Source organism: Balaenoptera ricei, chromosome 13 (assembly GCF_028023285.1).
Source record: "Balaenoptera ricei isolate mBalRic1 chromosome 13, mBalRic1.hap2, whole genome shotgun sequence".
Classification (NCBI taxonomy): Eukaryota; Metazoa; Chordata; class Mammalia; order Artiodactyla; family Balaenopteridae; genus Balaenoptera; species Balaenoptera ricei.
This window is the reverse complement of record NC_082651.1, coordinates 70,119,444-70,140,098: the sequence shown is the minus strand read 5'-3', so window position 1 is coordinate 70,140,098 and position 20,655 is coordinate 70,119,444. Positions and strand designations below refer to the sequence as shown.

Below are 20,655 nucleotides of genomic sequence, written 5' to 3'. Positions count from 1 at the left end.
GAAAATGAGCCTGCGGGGATCTTTAAAGAGAAAGAATCAGTGGAAATGAAACAGAAGAACTGAAAACCAGAAAAATCCCACGAGAGTGTTGCTTTCCTGAATCGTTGAAAGGGGCTTTTCTCCGCCTTTTTACAATCACACAGAGAGTGGACAAGGTTTGGTGACACAGAAAAGGGATACTTCTTTCTGAATTTAATTTCCTCAGGTGTCTGGCTCCTTGAGTTTGCAACACTCTTCATTTTATAGGATCTTCCTACATAAAACTCCGCACTTTGCTTGTGTAGGAAGAAACAGAATGTGATTCTATTTTCACTTCCAGAGCCAGTGCAAACACTTATTTGTTAGATGTTGTTGAAGAGAGTGAAAAATGATGCAGATGATGGTGGTGAAGTGTCTTAATGTCACCCTGTCCCACCTACGATTTTGATGGTTCCTTTCTGACCTGCACTTGGTCACTTCTCCTGCTCTCAGGGAATTTTCCAGATAAAACCCTGTGATTGGCTATCCATAAGTAAGAGACACAGCAGGGTTTAAATTTATCTTGTCTATTTCCAGAGAGAAAGATGCAGTGTAGACAGAGAAGGATGTCCTGTTTGAAGACGTTTGCTTCATCTTAGAATGTCTAAATTCGTCCTCAAAATGTGCATATACATTACAAATACATTTATTTCTCTTTTAATTTTATCATGGGGAGTCTTTGGTGCTTTGACCTAGACCAAGTGGTGACGGCAGGAAAAGTAAGCTTGGGACATTATCATTTATAATATGCAGAGAAAAGCACTCACCAGCACTGACAGTGATCGCTTCGATAAACTGCTCTCTCCAGCTGTTTGTCCCAACCACGAGGGCTAGGTTTGTCTTCTTAATAAGTTTGTCCACGGTACTCTAGAGAGGTTGAAAAGAATCAGAAAATAATTGCCGGGTTGGTTAAGGCCTCGGGAAATCTCAGACCTTGATGATTTTGAAACCCCAGAGTTATCTAAAGGGTAGCAGATGTTAGGCTCAGAGCAACAGTATTGACATCAAACACTGTTACGAGTATGCAAACAAGCATAGTCCTTTCTTGGAAACATCCTGAAATGGAAACTTCTTCATAGCAAATACAAGCCTCCTTCACTGCCTAATAACCAAGGAAGAATAGCCTCACCGGTTACAACTGAGGATGATGCAAAAGCCCATCCCTTCCCCTCGGATGCTTCATGAACTTGCTTCTCTCCTGGCTTCATCTAGAGTGTGTGTCTGCAACTGAATTAACCCCCTGCTCAGCACTACCTATCGGTGGATAACTGGAAATGGCAGAGAGATTACGAAACTAAAACCTGTTCTTATTATACTTTTGTTGATCAATGAAATGCAGCCAGACAGCAAAGCCTCAAGACTGCTGCTGTATGATCATTCATAAATGGATTTTTCTTTGGCTACTGGTTTTGTCAGCCTGGTGGCTGATAGAGAATTCATCTCACCTGACTCCTGCTGCAAACAAGAAAAGACAAGAAAAGGTCAATTTGTATGGTGCAGGGCAAACTGCAATGACCTTGCACTGAATTTCCCCCTGCTTTACGAGCTCTGAGCCTCTTATTTTTCTGTTTCTTTAAGACCTGTTTTAGGCACTTGCTTCTGTACAATCAGCACGCTTAGCTTTCTAAATGAATGTCAGTTCATGAAACAGCAGGAGCAGCCAAGCGTTCACAAGAAAACTAAGTAAGCAGATGCGCCCAAAGCGCTACCACAAATCGCAGCAACTACAGGGAGAAGGGTCACTTCCGGGACGTGAAGCTGCTCTTCCCAGAGAGACTACCACACCAAGTAGCCCACGACACGCCCCGCCCTTACTGTCACAGCATCCTCGAATTCCCACATATTGCAAAGAGTCAGAAAACACGTATTATTTGTCTTGGGTCAAAATCTGTACATGTTTAGTGCGGTGTCCCTGAATTGACTAAGGTTTGAGAGAGAGAGCGTGTTATTAGCTAACCGGGAGGAAGGAAAATGTGATCCCGGGGGCCCGTTTGCAGAAGGCCAAAGCTACATCAGAATGTCAAGTGTGTTAGTTCAACCGTCATTGCAACTGACTTGAAACGTTGAGACGATAATAAACATGAAAGGGCCCATCTCCAACTGGCCCACTCTGTATTTTCAACATCGTCCTTTGTTAGATTGTTTGTCCTTATGGCGGTGACCTTTCGGCCTCTAGCTTTGTGTCTAGAACTGCTAGTGCCACTGATAATAGCTGTAACCGTCAGGGCTCTTGGCCACCATAGCCAGAGGCACATGACAAGCATCTGACTTTTCTCTGGACTTGGCCAATCTCATCAAGCACTCTGAGTGTCTCGGTTGATGCCAATTCAAAGTTCTGTGTAGAATGTAACAAGAAATAACCTTGACTTTTCCTAAATGTGATGGAAACTTGGGGCAGGTCTCTCCAAAGAAGCCCTCTTTACTCTAAAGCCAAGGCAGAGAATCCCATTAACTGGGGGATAAATAATTGAAGAGAGAAACTGCTCTAACAGTTAAACACAGACTCGCCTCAAAAAATATCTCTGAAGAACGAAGTTTTAAGATAAACTAAACTTAAAATGTATATGCATAAAATGTATATATGTATATATAATGTATATATATAAAACCTCGGGTAGATTGTAAACTTTAGTTCATGTTAACCCTGGCGGACTATGAGATAGCCTGGGCTCTTCCCTGGACTTAATTTACATATGTGTCCTCTCTTGACCTATAGGAGGAGAGGAGTGAATAGGAGAGGACCAATAGGAGGAGAGGAGGAATTTGAAATTTGATTCTTGAACATGGCCATGGACACTGACCTGGAGGTTTCCTATATGTCAGTCATTAGCTCTTCACGGTGCTAGTCTGCAGCAATAGTTTTAACCTCACTCTCAGCCATGGGTGTTAGAAAAGTCCAGCCCTTGGTCACAATATAGTAAACAAGAAGCCAGTGGGCAAAGCAGACTCGGACATTGTGAGGTATCAGCCAGATTTGGGTCTTTAATGCAGTTCTGAGGGCTTTGAACAATTTCTTTTAAACAGCTATGGTCTAGAAAAAATTTCTTAAACAAATAATGGTATCAACATTGATGCTTGAGGGCACTTCAGAAACATGCCCCAAGGTACCCTTCAGTGTTAACAGTAACTGTCCTGATGAACTTTGAGGAGATGGGAGGAAACAGTCTATGGCAGATATTCTAGGAAGATAAGTACCCCAAACAACTGGACTTATGGAGAGAGACTTGGTTGACTTTCAAATGCTCGGATCATTGGAGTGGTTACCAGAGAGAGCTTTGGACACAAGAAAACTTTTATGCCTAGAAGACTGTGCCCTGCCATACCCTTCCTACAGGAAGTGACCGTGATTGCTCTTCCTGGTCACGGGTGCATGGAAGGGGAGTGCTCGGGGTGGTCCCGTAAGGATGAGGGCATACAATCATTCCCCATGAGAGTCCTGGGAGGGGTGGGGGACAAGCGTTTATAGAAATGCCATGCTGTAGAATCTCTGTTGTCGCAAGTGGCACCACGCCCTCTGGTTCCAGGTGAAAAGGGGGTGCGTGACCAAGAGTGAAGATGGAGACGGGAACAGATTGGTCCACAGAAATGGACAGTCTCAGATATCCGTGCCTCAGGAATCTCAGGGAACTTGTGCATATACCAGTCAAGTGTGTGCAGCGAGCCAGGTTCTGGATGAAACGCCAGGTGGGCTCTGATGGTCGGGGTCTGCCTAGAAAGCACTAGTCCCAGCGTTTGCCCTGCTCTTTCTTTCTATGGGAGTGAGTGAGAGGAGTTAACACATCCATCCACAGTGGCCTGAAGGGGAAAGTTTAATTGCGATTTTATCTTTTAAATGCCACTTTAATTTGCAAAGACATTTTTCTTTCCACCTGTCGCCTCTCAGGCACCTTCATTTGTGAACTAAATTAGAAAAATACTGAACGGGCCCAGCAAAAGGCAAAGAAGCCACTACTGTGAAAACTCCAGATAAGATCCTGAGGCTTTTAGGTTGGTGACCTGATTCTCCCTTTTGGAATTTTCATTCTGGTTTTCCAAACAGGAGCAGAATCTGCTTTAAAAAAAATAAGTGGGGAAAATGCTGCTGTGCTCTGGCTTGTAGTTCTGGAAAACCAGAGAGAGGCTGCTCCTTTTCATGTCCCACTACAGAACGCAGGTGCGGCTCTCCCGGGGGCTTCTAGGTGTGAGGACCACGTGAGTGAAAAGGGATGGGAACTGGGGCAGGGGCCGAGGGAGCAGCTAAGAATGGTCGAAAAGGTTCATTTCAAAGTCCTAAGCTCACCCTAAGGCGCATCTGCTTAACTTCTGAAAAATGACTTTCCTCATCTAGAGAACTGGAAATCCAATTTCATCAGCCCAGTTCTAAGCTCTCCAGTTGCAGGCACTCTGCCTTCAGTTTGATTGTGTTCAAGTGTCCTAGGATCTTAAGAAGGTGACTGCATAATATACGAGAGCTTGTCAACGGCATGTTCCACAGGGAAAGCTTACCATCCTTCCTCCAAAACAAAAGCCTCATTTTCAGCAGTGTCAAGGCTTTGCTTCTACTAGATTGATTAGCTTTTTCAAACAAAGCATGGTTTCTTCCACACATAACAGTCTCTTGGAATCCATCCTTGCCTCTTCCTTGCTATCCAAAGCCCTCCCTTTAGGGCACCTCTGACCTTGCACAGTGATGAGAGCCACCCACCAGACCCTGGTTCTGACACTGTTTAATTTACAGGATCTCTTGGTTCCCTACCAACTCGCGAATCCCATTTCTGCTCTACAGGCCTCTCCATCAACGAGCCAGTTCCTGAAATTACATCTGCCTCTCGTACAGCATAGACCGACGCTATGAACCGTTTTGGTGCAGAGATGGGCCTGGCCTCCCTGGTGGGCAATGCCGGTGAGCGTACCTTGAACTCATAGGATTCTTCAATGATCACTTCCAGCCTGGTGTGCTCTCCCAGAATGGGCCGCCCCATCTCTGCAATGCGCCTCTCCTCCTCCTCTTTGCTGGTCAGCGGTTGCTTGTCATCACATTCCTCTGCGAAAGGGAAGGGCGAGAGAGTGAGAATGGATTCAAATTTATTTGGAAATCCCTGGATCCTGCTACAAGAAAACCAAGAAGGAAGGAAGCCCTGATGACCTACTGAAAGTCCCTGGGGTGGTGCCGTAAGGCTGGAGGGGAGAATTGGACAGACGCTTGCTGTGTGGGGCAGTGATCACTGTGACAGCAAGTGATCATAACATCCCACAACCTAAGCACCTGCCAAAGGGCAGATCAGGAAAAGCAACTTATTGGGCCATATCACTGGTAAAGACTCTGCCCACACGTTGTCTGCGTTGAGGGAATCACCCAGCTGTCCTCTGGGACACTGGCTCACCTGGCTGTCTGTACACATCCTTTTAGCACATGACCAAGAGGAAACACAATTAAAGTTCCAGAGCGACTCAAGGAATGTAAGACTCTGGCCTCCTCCTCTCCACTTTCTAGAGGCAAAGAAAATGCCCCAGGGCCAAAGAGACAACAGATGGGAAATTCTGATCTTAGCCTCTCACTTGCCAAGAGCCCCTGCTGCAAGTTAAGAAGCAGAACATCCACGAATTCCACGGTTCAGTAAGATGCCTGCGCTCCAGAGCTGCCTCTCTCTGGTGCAAATCTGAGATGGGTTGGGAGGTCCTTGACCATGTTAACGTTAAAGGAAACAGGGATAGCGAGGGTGAGGCCTTTGGGAAGTTAATACTTACTCACCATGGGGGCGTTATTGGTTCCGGAACCACCATGTAGCTTACAATCCAGGAGAGGCTAGTGGGTGCTCAGAAAATACTAATGGACTTGAGAGTCCATTAATGAGGGGAAGCTCACAGATGGCTCCTCTCTGCGTGAAGGTCATTAGGATAAATCCCAGACTGAAAAGGCCACGCACATGTGAAGGACAAACAGTACTCCTGTCACCACTCAGCCTCCTGTCCTTCAGGCTCAGGATGCTGGAACAGGACAGGCCACTTCCCCTCACAGTCAAGCTGAACGGACCTCACCTCCAAGGAAGTAGTCTTGGTGGTATAGAAAGACCGCAGCCCTGACGCCCTTGCTTCTAGAACCTTCCAGGCAAACTGCCTGCAACAGGAGTCTGTTGACTGAGGAGAGATGAGGAAGGGAGGGACTTCTAGCCCAGACTCCTTGCCTTTTGCATTTAGGCATCAGCTATTGCAGGAGTCCACATCTCCCATCCCATCCCACCCATACATGGCTTCCCTCTGCTGAGGGACCCTGCCTTGGTGGCTTCATTTGATGCTCTAGCAACTGATGCAGAAGACTAGCTCCTAGGCCAGTTGTTGACTACTGGGCCACGGAGCAGTTGGGCCAGAGGCACTGCTAGCATTTTATATACCAAGTGTCAAAACCAAGCAACAGGCAAAAGCAGAAGGTAGCGTATCAAAGAATTCTTTATTATGTATTCAATAGTGTCTTCCTAAAAGTATATTTCAGAATCTGCTTTCCTATCCCCAGTAATTACAGAGCCCCAAAGAAATTAGAAGAAGACTAAAAATAAGCGATTTTGGACTAGCCAAAATCTGCTAAGTGTTAGCAGATGCAAAAGAGAGGTGCAAGTAGATTAATTTTAATGGCAAAAGTTATAACATTTCTTATAGTAGGCTTGGGAAGTTATGACCCAAGGGAAGGCAAAGGTTTTTGAGTGGTGTCCCCATGATTTGCCCTTGAAATTAAGTGTGTAGAGTCAAGGGGGTGAGCTGAGGTATGTGAAGTCCCATTTATCCAATGCTTAAATCAATCATATTTTGATTCCCACTGCTTTCCGATCTTGAGCCCAGGAAAATGTTATTAGAGTTTTCATAGGAGCAGGTTATATTAGTGTCTTTGTTCATAACCTTGGCTGAACATGGATATTTTGGAAACTTATGTCAAATAACAATTATTTTTCCAGAAGAAAAACTATTACAACTTAGATTTTAATTTGAATTACAAAGCCATTTGGGGGAGAATATTTATTATGTCCCCCTTTTAATAGTTTACTTATAAATGGGAAGTTGCTTTTAATGGGATTCAAGTCAATTCAGGTAAAAAAAACAGAGAAATTATGAAAGAAAGGTGATGCGGTGACATTGTTGAAAACCGCATTTCACAAAATGAGATGATTTGGAACATGGTATTAAATGAATGGACATGGTAGTAAATGAAATCAAATCACATAGTGAGTGAAAAGGTTATTCCCTTTTTAATCATCCTTTAGTCCTTCTGATGAAGAAGTTTGGTGCTGTCAGGTCTGTAACTAGTTCTTGACATTAGGGTTTCTACCATTTAGGAAAGAGAAAATAGTTCTCAGGCATAGAGCATTTGACTGCACTGAGTTAGAAGTTAATAACTTTTTTCATTCTGAAAATTTTAACCTTACTTTCTATATATGACAAATACCAGCTTTCTATTACTGTTAGTGACTTAAAGTTTTTTTTTAAAAAACAAATCTAGTGAAGTAAAAACATGAGGCAAAAAATTGCATGACGTAAATAATAGCATAGTTGGTATGCAGCCAAAGGAAATATTGTAAAAGAGGTATGAGAAAGAGCAACATTTTAGGAATTAATGCCTTAACAGATTTCATACTAACCTAAAGAAAAACAGGACACCTTGTTTCTATCACTTTCTACATTCTTGCTCCAAACTAGACTTGAATTTAATGCCACACTTTATTCCATTGTCTACCCATCTGGAAAACCTTCCCCATTTTCATCTAGCTAAATCCTACTTACCTTTCAACCCCCTACCTCTTCTCACATGAAATATCCCTCAGTTGACCTATTTAGGAATGACCACTCTAACTTTAAATTAATTCTGAATATTTGTTGTGTGTACATATTAAACATGGACACTTCTAATATACTACTTTTTAATATTTAAACTACCTTTACGTACAAATATCCAGCATGTAAACTTACCAAGATAGAACAATATGTCTCATTGCTCTTCGAATTGTCCTCATATCCCTCAGAGCCTATTACTATGTATGGAAAGTAGTAGGTGCCCAATAAGTATTTGTCATGTGACTGTCCAACTCACTGTTAGACAAGCCTCTTCTTTGCTCTATGCATATAGTAAAGACCATTTGTTCATTTCACACATGTCATTGCACTCCTACACTATGTCAGCACACTGAGGCCCCTCCCACCCTGCCTCTTTTTCCAGGAACTCATGGTCTAGTGGGAAGTGAGGCATATAGATGGGACAACTTCTAGTACAGCAAGGTAGGGGCTGAAGGTCCAGGGTCGGGGAGCAGCTCCCTCTGACCGAAGGAGTCAGGGAAGGCTTCAGGAAAGAAGAGATATTTGAAATTGGCCTTGAAGCATGTCTAGGAGCTTGCCAGGTGAAGGTGGTGGGAAGGCTGGCTAGGAGGTAATAGAGGAAGGAGGGGCATTCCAGGTAGAAAGAAGTCAAAGCACAAAGGCATAGTGTCATGGTAGGGTCAGGGCTATTTTCACTTAATAAACATCGTGAACATTTAAGAGATAATTATACTTATATGTAACTGAGAGAAGACAGCTGGATAAATCCTTTTATTGCTCTATAATGATACAGATAAATTAGCATTTGTGATCCAGATTTTTGAAACTGGCAAAGAAGAGAGCTAAGCTTATTTTTTTAAAGTGTCTTCTCTTTAGGTATCTTCTATTGAATAGGGAAATCGTTAAAGCATATTTTTTGATCACCTATTTTTTTTTCACTTTGAGTGCTGGATCAAATGCAGTTCATTTTACTGTGGCCAAGTCAGTTTCATTTCCTTATTTATGCATATGCTGTGCTTTTAGTTCTGCTTCTCAGGTAGAGGAAATTCTCTATGTAATCCTGTTTATCTGTATATGTACATATATATGTACATATTTTTAAACTCATCATATTTTATTGAGGAGCTGATAATAAATTATATAACATCATGGTCTTAACCAACCAACCCAACTTAAAGATCAAATGCATAATTAACGGCCATGGTTAAAATCAGTATTGACAGGACAGAAAACAATCCTGTGATGAAATCATCGGTAGGGGTCCTCCCCTCTCCTGAGTAATTGATTTTGCAAATGACACATCACAATAGCTAATAGGTACCTGGGATCTGGGAAAAGCAGAATTATGAAAAAGCTGCTGTTAATGCTTTCTGGATCAGGCTGCATTTTGAAGCCGCATCACTGTAAGAGGTGAAGGGCTGAGAACACGAATTTCTCTTAGAAAACAATACAACCCACGTGGAGATCTGCACCCGAGGAGCTACTGTGGATATTCTTGAATGCACTTGCAATTTTTTGTCTCGACAAACAATGTAAAATTGGGAAAGGGGTACAAGGCCAGCGGTGGGACAACTTGCTTGTGGTTATTTTAATCCTTCACTCAGATCTGTGCTGACAAGTCTGAGAGCGGAGATCTCTTGACGTTTTTCAGCACCTGGCTGGCCTCTTTGATTAGAACCTAAAGAGACTGGTACTTTATTTCCATGAGGAATATTCTGGAACGACTCTGCAGTCAGGGCTGCATGATTACTGAATGGGGGTGTGGGATGCGAGAACGAGCAAAGTCTTACTGAGGCAGGCAGAAGTGTTTCTGCAGCCACGACCAGTGATGGGCGATGGTGACAGCTGAAGAGTGAGTATCCGTGTCCTTATCCAGACACTTGGTAACTTAGGGCAAGGGGCTCACACCCAGGCTCTAATCCTACAGTCGATCTGGGATAGCTTTGTCATCCTTTAGTCACCCTGTCAATGTTCCCCTCTGGAGAAACCCCACAGATGTACTGTCATCTGTGCATATTTGGCTAACATCATGTTGCCTGGAGGAAGGAAAGGCAGACTCTGGGAAGAAAGACAGCTTGCTTTTAAAGACATTTCATGACATTTGCAATGAAAGGCCCATGTTTAAGAAGCAAGATTTGCAAGAAATCTGGAGTATACTGAAACTTCAGAGGCTACTGGACTCAATCTTCTCTGTAGGTCCATGCTTCCCCCTCCACCATGCGTCCCGTCCTGGGCCGATATGATGTCTTGTTGCTGACTTCTCATACCCACAACTTCAGAGAAGCCACGGCATGGTGTAGCAATGCTTTAGAGGCAATGGGGGTGAACTGTGTCACTTTAATGTCGAAAGACCGAAAGAACCCTTGAAGGCAATTAAACTGTGGTTTTCAAGGACCGTGATGAAATGAGTACCTGCGATGGTGATTATAGTAGAGGGGATCGGATGTTCTCTAGCATGAACTTTCCTGAAGACAGGTTGGCCTAGCAAAAGGACAGGCAGAAAATCAGCAGACTGGATTGCACTGGTTTGCCAGAAGAGCTCTGTGGAATTAGTAAGCTGAATGTCATGCCCAGATGCACACAGCGCAAGCAATGTTAGTTTGGGGACTGAGTGGTCAGAGGTCACTGTTACGTAGGTTGAAGAAGTGAGCGAGTAAATAAACGGGGCAGGTGTTCTAGGAGTCCAATCAGATTGTGTGAATAAAGCACACACCCCACAGTAGGGGTGCAGCCAGATTCCTGCAGGTGTCTGAGATGGAGTACCCATCCCCGTCAAGTTCCTGCTTCCAGAGGCATCACGAAACAATGAAAAGCACTCGGTGTGATGACAGGTAGCCTCCATTTACAGCCTTTTGGTGCCAACAACATGGCCTTAAGTAGGCCATTTCTCCAGTTACCCCGTGTGTGAAATGGAGATAATAGTGCCTGCTCTGTCCATATCACAGGTCTGTGCGAGGGTCAAGCAACGTAACATCAGGGAACATGCGTATTTGTTTCCTGGGCAGTCTGAATGGGAGAAGGTTGTATACACTGGCAGGTTTCACAAGGGTTCACCATTGTCACAGTGACTGGCTGGATTACCTAGTTTAGGGTTTTCATGAAACTCCTGGTTCAACTGACTGCCTGCTTTTCGCTTCTACCAAGAGATCCCAGAACTGACCTGGAATCATGAGATTGGGACTCTGCAAATTCTGCCATGTGCTTTCCGTCTAAACTTGGGCAAGGTGTTTCTTTTCTCTGGGATTCAGTTTTCTCAATTGTACAATGAAGGCAAACTTGAAGGGGATTTGTTTCTCTAACCTATGTACTGGAGTGACTAAAGTGTGTTTAACTGTCGGAATTTTCATAGCTTGGCTTCCTGAAAAAGCCATGTGCGTTATGAAGACTATCACATGATAAGCGTAATATGATTGGAAGAGTAACTTTTAAAAAGGTATACTGACCATTACATACTTTTAATTAATTAGGGAACTTTTTAGCTGCCTGTTTGGGGACAGAAACATGCCTCTATCTTTCCAAATTGAGCCAGAATACTTAATTTTATTAAAAATATCCAAATTAATGTACTCTAGTTTCCCCCTTTTGGGGTCCTCCTCATTTTTCATTTGACTGGAATTCATACTGATGGTATTTCAGAGACATAGCGAGGCTTTGGATGGAAAAGGGATTAAGATGCAGGTAGGAATGTACAAGTTGGGAGAAAGGAACTAAAAGTGCTGGGTTAAAATAGTCATCACATGGCCTTGGACTTAAAGTTAGAGGGCCAGGCTCTGAGCCCTGGATGGGTGACTGGAGTAGATTGATTAATATCTTTGAACCTTCATTTCTTCTCCTATAAGTGAGAACAAAAGATCTTATTCCATAAGGTTGAGGATTAAATGATATAATGAATAAGAAATGCTTTCCAAATTCTAATGAGCTATAATGTATAGGGGGTTATCATGTTATGTGCCTGGAGGGTCAAGGGGGAATTACATCACAGGTCCCAACAAGGGCCTTTCAATGAGGCAAAGTCTGAGAGCAACAGGTGAAGATTTGCAAATTCCAAAAGCACCTCCAGCATTTAATGTCCATCACTAATGACATCTCTGAAATAGAGGTACTGGGTTGTGGACCAAACGACTTTTTCAATTTCCATATATCCTGCTTCAAATTTAGATTTTCACACTTAGCTGCACAAGACTGCATAAAAGCTGCAGGCAAAGTCCAAGAGTTCGATTAATTTTCCTTTACTGCCCCTGCATCTCAAAGCCTTGACTTCAAAGCCTCAAACTGACTTCAAAGAAAAGCTCTCCAGGGCTTACAGCTGGTTTTCACCGTGTAGACCTAAATTTTAGAACTTTCCCCAGAGGCATCTATAGAGAGTGGATCCCAGGCATTCTGGCCTGGTTCTGGAGAGGAAGGATCATGTAAAGTGAGAGGAACAGGCCAATGTGGAAATTCCCAGAGGGTTCTGCAACTTTCTCTCATTTTAACTGCATCAATTTTGGGTTTTGGGAAGAGGTGGTAAAACAGAAAAATTGCTATTGAAGATTAAAGTTCAACCTATAAGAAAGAGCTTAACGAAGTACATGAAATAATAGAAAACCTTTGAAAGAAGTGATTCTGTCCTCTTGGATGCATGATGTGTCCGAGACAGAAAATGTTGGACGTTACTGGTGGGGTATTCTAGAACTTGATATGAACAATTTCTGAGAAAAGAAAATTAGGGTCCCATTACCTAGTTACTAAAAAGGAAGACGTTTCAACGGAAGGAAGGCCCTAAAAGCAAAATCCTGACATATTCAATGATAAAACAGGAAGCTATCCAAACACATAAGTGTGTTTTAACAAGGCATTCTACCACTAAAGGTTTTTAGTTAAGGTCTCATTATCAGGCTGCACAGGGCCGAGGGAGCTGTAGATACTATACTATTCCTCAAATGGTTGACTTTTTTTTTTTTTAATTACTGCAAGGAAGCCATGAAGACTGGCTTGCCAAATTTCTACCTTCCTCAAAGCTCACGAGGATCATTAACTTACTGGGTGATAGAATCAGAATATCTCCAAAAAGATTTCAATAAGTTAAAATGATGGGATGAAAAAGGAAGATTAAAGTTTTAAAAGTAAATGTAAATTCCTGCACTCGGATTCAAAAATAGCATATTCGGCAGTGCAGAATTTGAAAGACTTGACCTAGGAGAGTGTCAGGTGAATCAGGTTTAAGAAATCCTCTCTGAGCACTTGTTCTATTTAACATTTTTATCCTTTTCAATTTCTATGTCTCCGAGAGTCTATGAATCATTTTGTCATTAAATGCTGTGTCTGGAGAGAAGAAGTGGAGGGCAATAGACCATGTGAAATTGGACGCGTTCAGAAAGTTCCACTTTGGACAGAATCATGTTTAAACTTCTTGATCATGAGTTTACACTGATGGTGGTTTAAGTTAACGCCACCCCGCACCATAACATTTTCAAACTTAGAATGTTTGAAAATATTTCCTTTCTAAATATTTTGTTTAGCTATCTGGTTTCAGAAAAAAATAATTAGAATATTGATATCTGCATAATTATATTGGAAAATGCCACGGCCATTAGGATGGCCTTTAGAGACATCTTCAACCTGCAGCTTCAGACAAATCAGGCCTACCATTTGATATGTATCTCCCTCTCTAAATCTACATAGATGATTCTGAAAGGGTGAGAAAATATTTAGGGTCAAAAGAGAGGATGCTGTAAGGAAATATCTTTCTTCTCTATGTAAGGAAATAGCTTTAGAGTTGTGCTGGCTAAAAAATGCAATCAACAGCGGCTGGGTACCATTATGAAATTAAGGGTTTTAAACTTTTTGACCGACGTTTTGAGTTTCTACAGAGCACTCTGTAATCCACTGCAAGTGGCAGACATAGTACTCATTACCATGTTAAGAATGCTAAAACTTCTCAGATTGGTGTGGTGGGATTAGGGGAAGGCATACTTTACCTTCTCCCAATAGAGCATTATCTATGATTAGGGCCCTGAGCTTGGGCCATGGAGTGGGCTTGCATGTCAACTCCTATGTTTCCTTGAGACTAGCAATCGTTTTATTTATTCTGGTACTCTCTGGAGTATCTAGCAAGGTACACTCACATCACCAGTGCTATGTGAACATCTGTAAATTGATCAGTGTCAAAATATGACCAATTACAGGTTCTCCACACAAATTTGCTTATAAGTAAACACAGCACACACCTTGTTAATGTGTAAAATGTTAAATGTGTAAAATCAGCAAAAGCATACCATGTGCCATAGCTAAATGTTAATGCAGGGTACATAAGATGTGGTTTTTGTTTGATATTTAAGGGTATTTGGGGGAAAATGAAGAACATTAAAAAACTGTCTTACCATACAGGTATTTTCCTTCATTAAAAGGAAATAAAAATGAGAAATAATTTTTTAAAATGTAAACAACTCACGGTACAAAATAAAATTTGGTTCATTAGACTTAAAAAATTCATACCTGTTATTGTGAAGCCACCTAAAAAAGAAAAAAAGAAAGGAAGTGTTACAATTTATTTAATTTACACTCTAAATAACAAATACCAGTGACATCAGACCGCCTGACAACCCATCCAAAGTACAAAAACTTGCCAAATTGTACATACAATTAAGAAAAATATGAAAACATCCATTCATGACTTAATCGCTAATCACTTTTAAGATTATGAGCTTTAGTGCACAAATTTATTTCTTGTGCATACCTAAGAAAGCACTGATTTTTTAAAAGGTTATACTGAAACCAAAGTGGAATGTAAACTATCCAACCTTCACAAAATTATGAGGCCAATGGCTCTAAACAACAATCTTGCTAATGGATCAGTAGAAATAAAAGATAAGTCAGAAAGCTACTGTAGCACCTGACAGAAATGGAAAATAACCTAGAAAAATGGAAAGGAAATGCAAGAAATGAAATGCTTACCAAGCTCATTCAATAACAGGGCTGTGAAGGAAACAGACAAAGACAAACACAGAATAAGAGACCAGATGAATAATGAAAGTAAGAGGAATATCAGCAGAAAGAAATCCAGGCAGATCTGATTACACTGGTAGGGAGCTGCTACTAAAAAATTGGTGCACGCCAAGTAAATGTGGCATTGGGAGTATTTCCAAATGATCCCAGCACTAATTTCTGCAAACGTGTGTGACTGATTCTATATATATAAACAATTCACTTCATATATTATTTCTTGACATTTAAGAAAACATTTCTACCATATGTTTACACACAATACATATATCTAGTTTGCCAAATATAGTAGAAATATTTTATGAAGTTAATCCTAAACCTTATTTGAGTGAGCCTTCCTCATGAAATAATTGCCTGGCAGTTAGTGAATTCAACATATGGAAGTCTTAAAGCATCCAGGATCTCAGGGATTGTACCTTTCAATGAAAACAGAGAAAACATCTTAGGAAATTCCATTTTGGCCGCCCCGCCCATAAGGAGACTTTGGCCCAAGGTGAAGTTCTCTCGCTGGAGGTTCTATTTGCCTGATATTTTGGTCATCAGGGAATGCTTATGTTTTTTAAATCCTCAAAATCTGCGTCCCAGGAATCAGTGCTTATTTGTGTGTCCTTATCTATGACTTCTGCACGGTATAATCGGACAACCAGATAGCTTCTCGTGGACACATAATTCCACAGAAACTGACAAGACAGGGAGGGAAGGCCTGGGGCAGCAGAGGTGGGGTGTAGGGCGACATACATAATTTGTCTTTCAGGTTTTGTGCTTTAAACCCAGCCTATAGCTGTAGCACTCTATTCTGGTGAAAGCTACCTGCCTAAATGTATCAAATAAATTACTTCCAGAGTTGTAGATGGGAAAGTTACAATTACCTTTTCAGGACCAGTTTTCTCTCTACGGGTAGTGGCATTAGAGAATACTTTATAAAACAAGTTAGTAATTTTATTTATGGTGACACAGATCCACTTGGTGGGTGTCAAAAGCAAATAGTGCTATCAAGGAATTTTAATTTGCTTTTATATGAAGGCATACTTTACCAAAATGACAATTGAAAGAGCTGTATCCAAGATGCTCTTCCTTGAGATAAAAGGCAGTCCTTTGGAGGAATGCATTCAGAAGTAAGTGCTTTTTCCTGTATGTTAACGAGGCATTTTTGATCCCATCTTTGTAAGAAATCTGCACAGTTTTCTAAAGTGTCTTTTTCTTCCGCCTGCTGTCTGTGGAGCATATTAAATAGGCTGCATTAAAATGGGTCCCCAGTGCTCCTTTCTCCATCATTCCAAAGGCTCCTGTTACCTTTTTGAACATGATTAAGTCAGGACAACTTTGTTTTTGTTTGTTTTCTGATGGACTCTGAGGCCAGTGAGTTCTTACAAAAGTGGGATTAGTTAAATTCCCCCAAATGTTGGGTCTGTATAGGAATTAGTCCTTTGTATTTGATTTTTTTCTTTACATGTAAAAGTTTACATTTCTTGCAAAGTGGTCACCTAATCATCTATACTGCTCTCATCAATGGTTTAAATGCAATTAATCAGAGCTATTAATAGGTACTATGCTCATTTTGTATATCTATAATTAAATGTATACCATTGCTTTTAAAATGACCACTATTAGAGGGTAATTATGGGACGCCCTCGGAATAATTCAGAATAAAAAAACTATTTTTAAAGCTGATATAAAATTCCTGTCCTTCCTTCTTAAATATAGGCCATATAAAATAGATATAAAATCAAAGAAGGCAAAAAAACTGGCTTCTTTCTTCAAATAGTTTCTAAAAATATGAACACAAATCAACACAAAAATCTAATTATAAGGATACTGCTGTTTATTTTTTATTTTTAGAAAAAAATTCTATATGTTAGAAATGTGTCAATTCTACAAGAATCAAAAGATTTTGAAGCATAAGGCAGGATCGGCCTTAAGTAAGGGCTAAGTTCTTACTGAACTACCATATCCTTCCTACTAAAGAAAACTGATATGACCATGGTTTCATACATATGGTCTCTTTTAAATATCATATCTGATGATATGAAAAATATTTTGCCAAAATGAATACTAGGATATTGATACCACTACTCTTTAAGGATCTTTGTTCTAAGTTGTTTTTTTTTTTGAAAACTGGCTTCTCTAAAGAAGACTAATTATTGAATTCTTCTGAAATTTCCTATTAGTTGCCATTAGACCCATCTACCATGACTAATAGGTATTAAGTAGTTTCCGTCACTAACATTTTAGGGGATATTTAATAGCTGGAACCAAATTTTAGAATGATTCCTAAATAGTGAAAAACTAAACCCAGAAATCATTCTTTTATGTCATCCCTTCTGAATTACAGAAATCTCTTCCAGTATTTCTGAAATCTGGTATCAATCAAGGTGAGCTGGCATCTGCTGAAGAAAAGGGGCATTGTTTGGTGCATTTGTGAATATGGGCAGGGAAATGAAATTGCTAAAGCTTCAAAGGAGAGGAAGTATAGTACTTGGAAGCCGAGGAAGAGGAGAGAGTTAAGTGTGAGAGTAGGAGACACGGAGAGAAGAGTATAATTTCTCGCTGGTATGTCTTTGTATACTCTCACACCTTTCATTCCTCTTCTTATCCATTTTGGTTCCTCAAGCACAAGGGAGAAACTGCACTCTTTCTCATATTCCTCACGGTCAAATATTCTAATGGTAATGATCTTCCTGTGGGAACACAAGACAAAGGCAAAACAAACGGTTGGAGTCACACGCTCATGCTAGGTGTTCACCAAGCAGCATGTTACTGTGATGTTATGGAAGGAGAACTGGCCACACATGGACCTCCAGGAGTATGTAAAAGGGCATCCAGGTACTCTCAGCTGGCCCTGTTAAGTTTCCTCTGCCCATCCATCATTTTCACAAATTCTTCCTGCTTCAATTAGCAGTCAGGAGGTATCCCAAATTAGGAAGAGAAATCAGAAAGTCGGCTTTATGTGGGTGCAGCAAGCATCAGCACCAACCTTCCCAGGCTTGACTGCACTGACAATGAGTAGCTCAGACTGCAATGTGCAGAGTGGCCCAAACTGGCTGATGGAGCTCCAGGCTGGGCTCCCTGTGGCCCCAGAGGAGATCTATGCCCCGTTACATAGGTGGAGGGATGTGTGCATTGTAAGTCACGTTCTGAAGAGTGCAGGCATCCAGGGGTGGCACAGGCCAGCAGAAGCTGTTGGGCTCAGCCCTGGAGCAGTTCCCCCACCTTTCTTCTCACTCATCTCCACCAGGCGGGGCTCGCCAATCTCAAGGAGGAAGGTCTTGTTTTTCTCATACTCCTCATCATCAATTACCTTGACTGATATTGTTTTGCTGAAACAGAGAAGAATAGAAATTGACGAACAAGGGGAATAGGAAATAGGAGAGAAGGAACATAGAGAAGAGGAAAGCAAGGTTAACGAGTGGCACTTCCAGACAAATGGCAACTGAGAAACTTCTGGACCATGAGACTGTCCTTCCAGAATGGGTGTGGGATGGGTCTGAGAGAGTGGAAAGGTCACCCAGTGCACAGCTCCTCTGCCCAGGACCACAGAATTGTTTCAGCCAAACTACAGCACTCATACTACTAGGTTTATCATCATCATGGGAAGCAGAAAAACATAGATCACAATAATAAGAAAAGAAAAATATATTTATTTAGTAAATGCCTTAGCCACGGGATTGTCTGAGCTGTGCTCTGGAATTCAACCCTTTGAAACAAGTCAGTAAACCACATCAAAATATGAACAGAGGTTATATCTGAGTAACAGGCATAAGGGTCATTTTTGGGGGCCTTCATTCTGCTTTACTATATTTCCAAACATAACATTTTTACCATAAAATTTTATTAAAATAATAAATGCATAAGAGCATCACAAAATAAAAGTCTTTTATCTTACCCCACCCAATGTCCTAGACTCAAACTCTTTTTCAGATGAGTCAGATTTTCCACCTAGATCACAAGGGGAAGTTGTTCATGTTTTGTTTGTCTTTCTAAAGATGGAAGCCTCCTAAGGTGGGGGTGGGGAGTCATGATATTCTAGTTATTTTCTTCCCTCCCAAAGCTGACCTTCAACTTTGACAAAATACACTCTACCCTACTTTCAAACTCCACCGATACACCAAGGCATTTCATTAAGAATTCTTCCTGTAATCCATCCTTTAGCACTTCTTGCCTTATCGTCCTGTGGTTGTGATTGACAGGCAGGTAGGACAAATGCAAATATTATGCAAATCTCAACTCCCCATAAGCCTTGATGACTCTGAAAAGAAATTTAATGTTACCTTCTAATTAATAAGGGCTTAATCACTTCATGTATTACAACTTATTCAGAGCCCCCAAACACTTGTTTGTCCTTGAAAATATTTTCTTTTCTTCAGTACCATTGGCCAAGAACATTTCTGACTAAAGGTTTTAAAACAATGAGTTTATAAAGACACACAGTTTTAATGTCATGGACATTATTTAGTTTTGGTGGAATTTTCTAGGTCTTCTGGAAGGAAATTAGTCTATAACTTTTTTTTTTTTCAATATTGATCAAAGTCCTCAAGTTTCATTTAGACCTATGCAAGCCAAAGAGCACCAGTCTTCTTTTCTCGTATGAAGGAGAATAAAGGTAGAAGTTGCTCTGAATTCTCTGAATTTCCCAGCCCCTAATGCTAAGTGAGATCAAATGATTGCTTCCGATTCTTGGGAGCCTCATAACCTCCTCACTGCTCCTCAGCTAAAGAACACCCCCCAGAGCGCTCACATCCCCATTTCTCACTACTAAGGAGTTGGAGCGCATGACGGCGCCTTTCTATCTCAGCTCTGTCCTCAAAGGCTAGATGAGCAGCTGTCAGTGACTAAAGCAATAATCATTTTTTAAGAGCAATTAGATATTTACAAAACTACCAACAGTCTGACAAAAGTCCAACCACATGTGTATAGTGAACAGTTCCTGTCTAACTTCTACAACTATTTTTCTGGAATTCACCCATTTACTTATATATATATATATATATATATATATATATATATATATATATATATATATACACACACACACACACACACACACAAACACATATGCAGCCTGGTCTGACTACATCAGGGTATCTGATCATTCCTCAATATCCAAAAAACACAAAATGTTAGAGAAAGCACAAGAAGATGTAAGAAATGATGATACGTGTGTTTTCAACTTCAGAACTGAATTTGATGTTATAAGTGAGATCAAATTTACTCTTCAAAAACCTGCCAAATGTCTACCCTCTTTGTCATCCAACTTATGTGTTTTAGGTATTAATTTCCATCTTACTGCCTTGTAATCATAAATTATACTTGTACATCTCTGCTAAAGTCACCAGCATAATATGACCATGGGTGGGAAAATATTGGTGGGTATTAGAAGGGCCCTGCTATTGTCTTCTGGCCCCAGTGGCCCCAAATCCATTATCAAGGCACTTCATGGTAGGGTACATGTTGCAATGCTCTTGCATATATTACTTAAAAACATTTGACTTATCTTTTTCCATCTTGTACTTCCAATCTATCTCACATCTCGTATTTTATTAGATTGTAGAAATAAAGAAAGCACAGTGGAGATGGTTGTAGTAGTCTTGCTAACAGGGCGAGCATTTGTTTAGGAAAGGCTCCCAGTTTCATTTCCAAAGGGCAACATGACCACTTATTCACAAATAAATAGAAAAACCCAAATAACATAGTGTTTCTTATCCTTGGTGAATTTAATCTGCTATTGCTATGATAGGTTTATTTTCTACACTCTGAGTAGCTGATGAATGTGAGAAATACAGGGTCCCACCCAATTTGTTTGTATAATAAAATAAGCACATAAAATTTATCAGTAGAGTATCACTATTCACTGGGATCATAATCCTTAGAAAACGT

General features: G+C 40.9%; 1 protein-coding gene across 11 annotated transcripts in view; it reads right to left on the bottom strand.

Annotated features, from left to right (window-relative positions):
* The window catches only part of SLC8A1 (solute carrier family 8 member A1), a 364,166-nt gene that overhangs the window by 85,122 nt on the left and 258,389 nt on the right, over window positions 1–20,655 (bottom strand). For 7 of the 11 annotated variants that reach the window (XM_059943526.1, XM_059943519.1, XM_059943521.1 and 4 more), the window contains exons 3-7: window positions 17,356–17,459; window positions 14,734–14,754; window positions 14,275–14,292; window positions 4,911–5,041; window positions 786–885 (exon numbers count right to left, since the gene is read on the bottom strand). In XM_059943526.1, the coding sequence (XP_059799509.1) occupies window positions 786–885; window positions 4,911–5,041; window positions 14,275–14,292; window positions 14,734–14,754; window positions 17,356–17,459 (374 nt within the window). Of the gene's footprint in view, window positions 1–785; window positions 886–4,910; window positions 5,042–10,209; window positions 10,279–14,159; window positions 14,175–14,274; window positions 14,293–14,733; window positions 14,755–17,355; window positions 17,460–17,991; window positions 18,099–20,655 lie in introns of all 11 variants that reach the window. The other 4 variants (XM_059943527.1, XM_059943522.1, XM_059943530.1 and 1 more) reach the window with 3 other exon arrangements.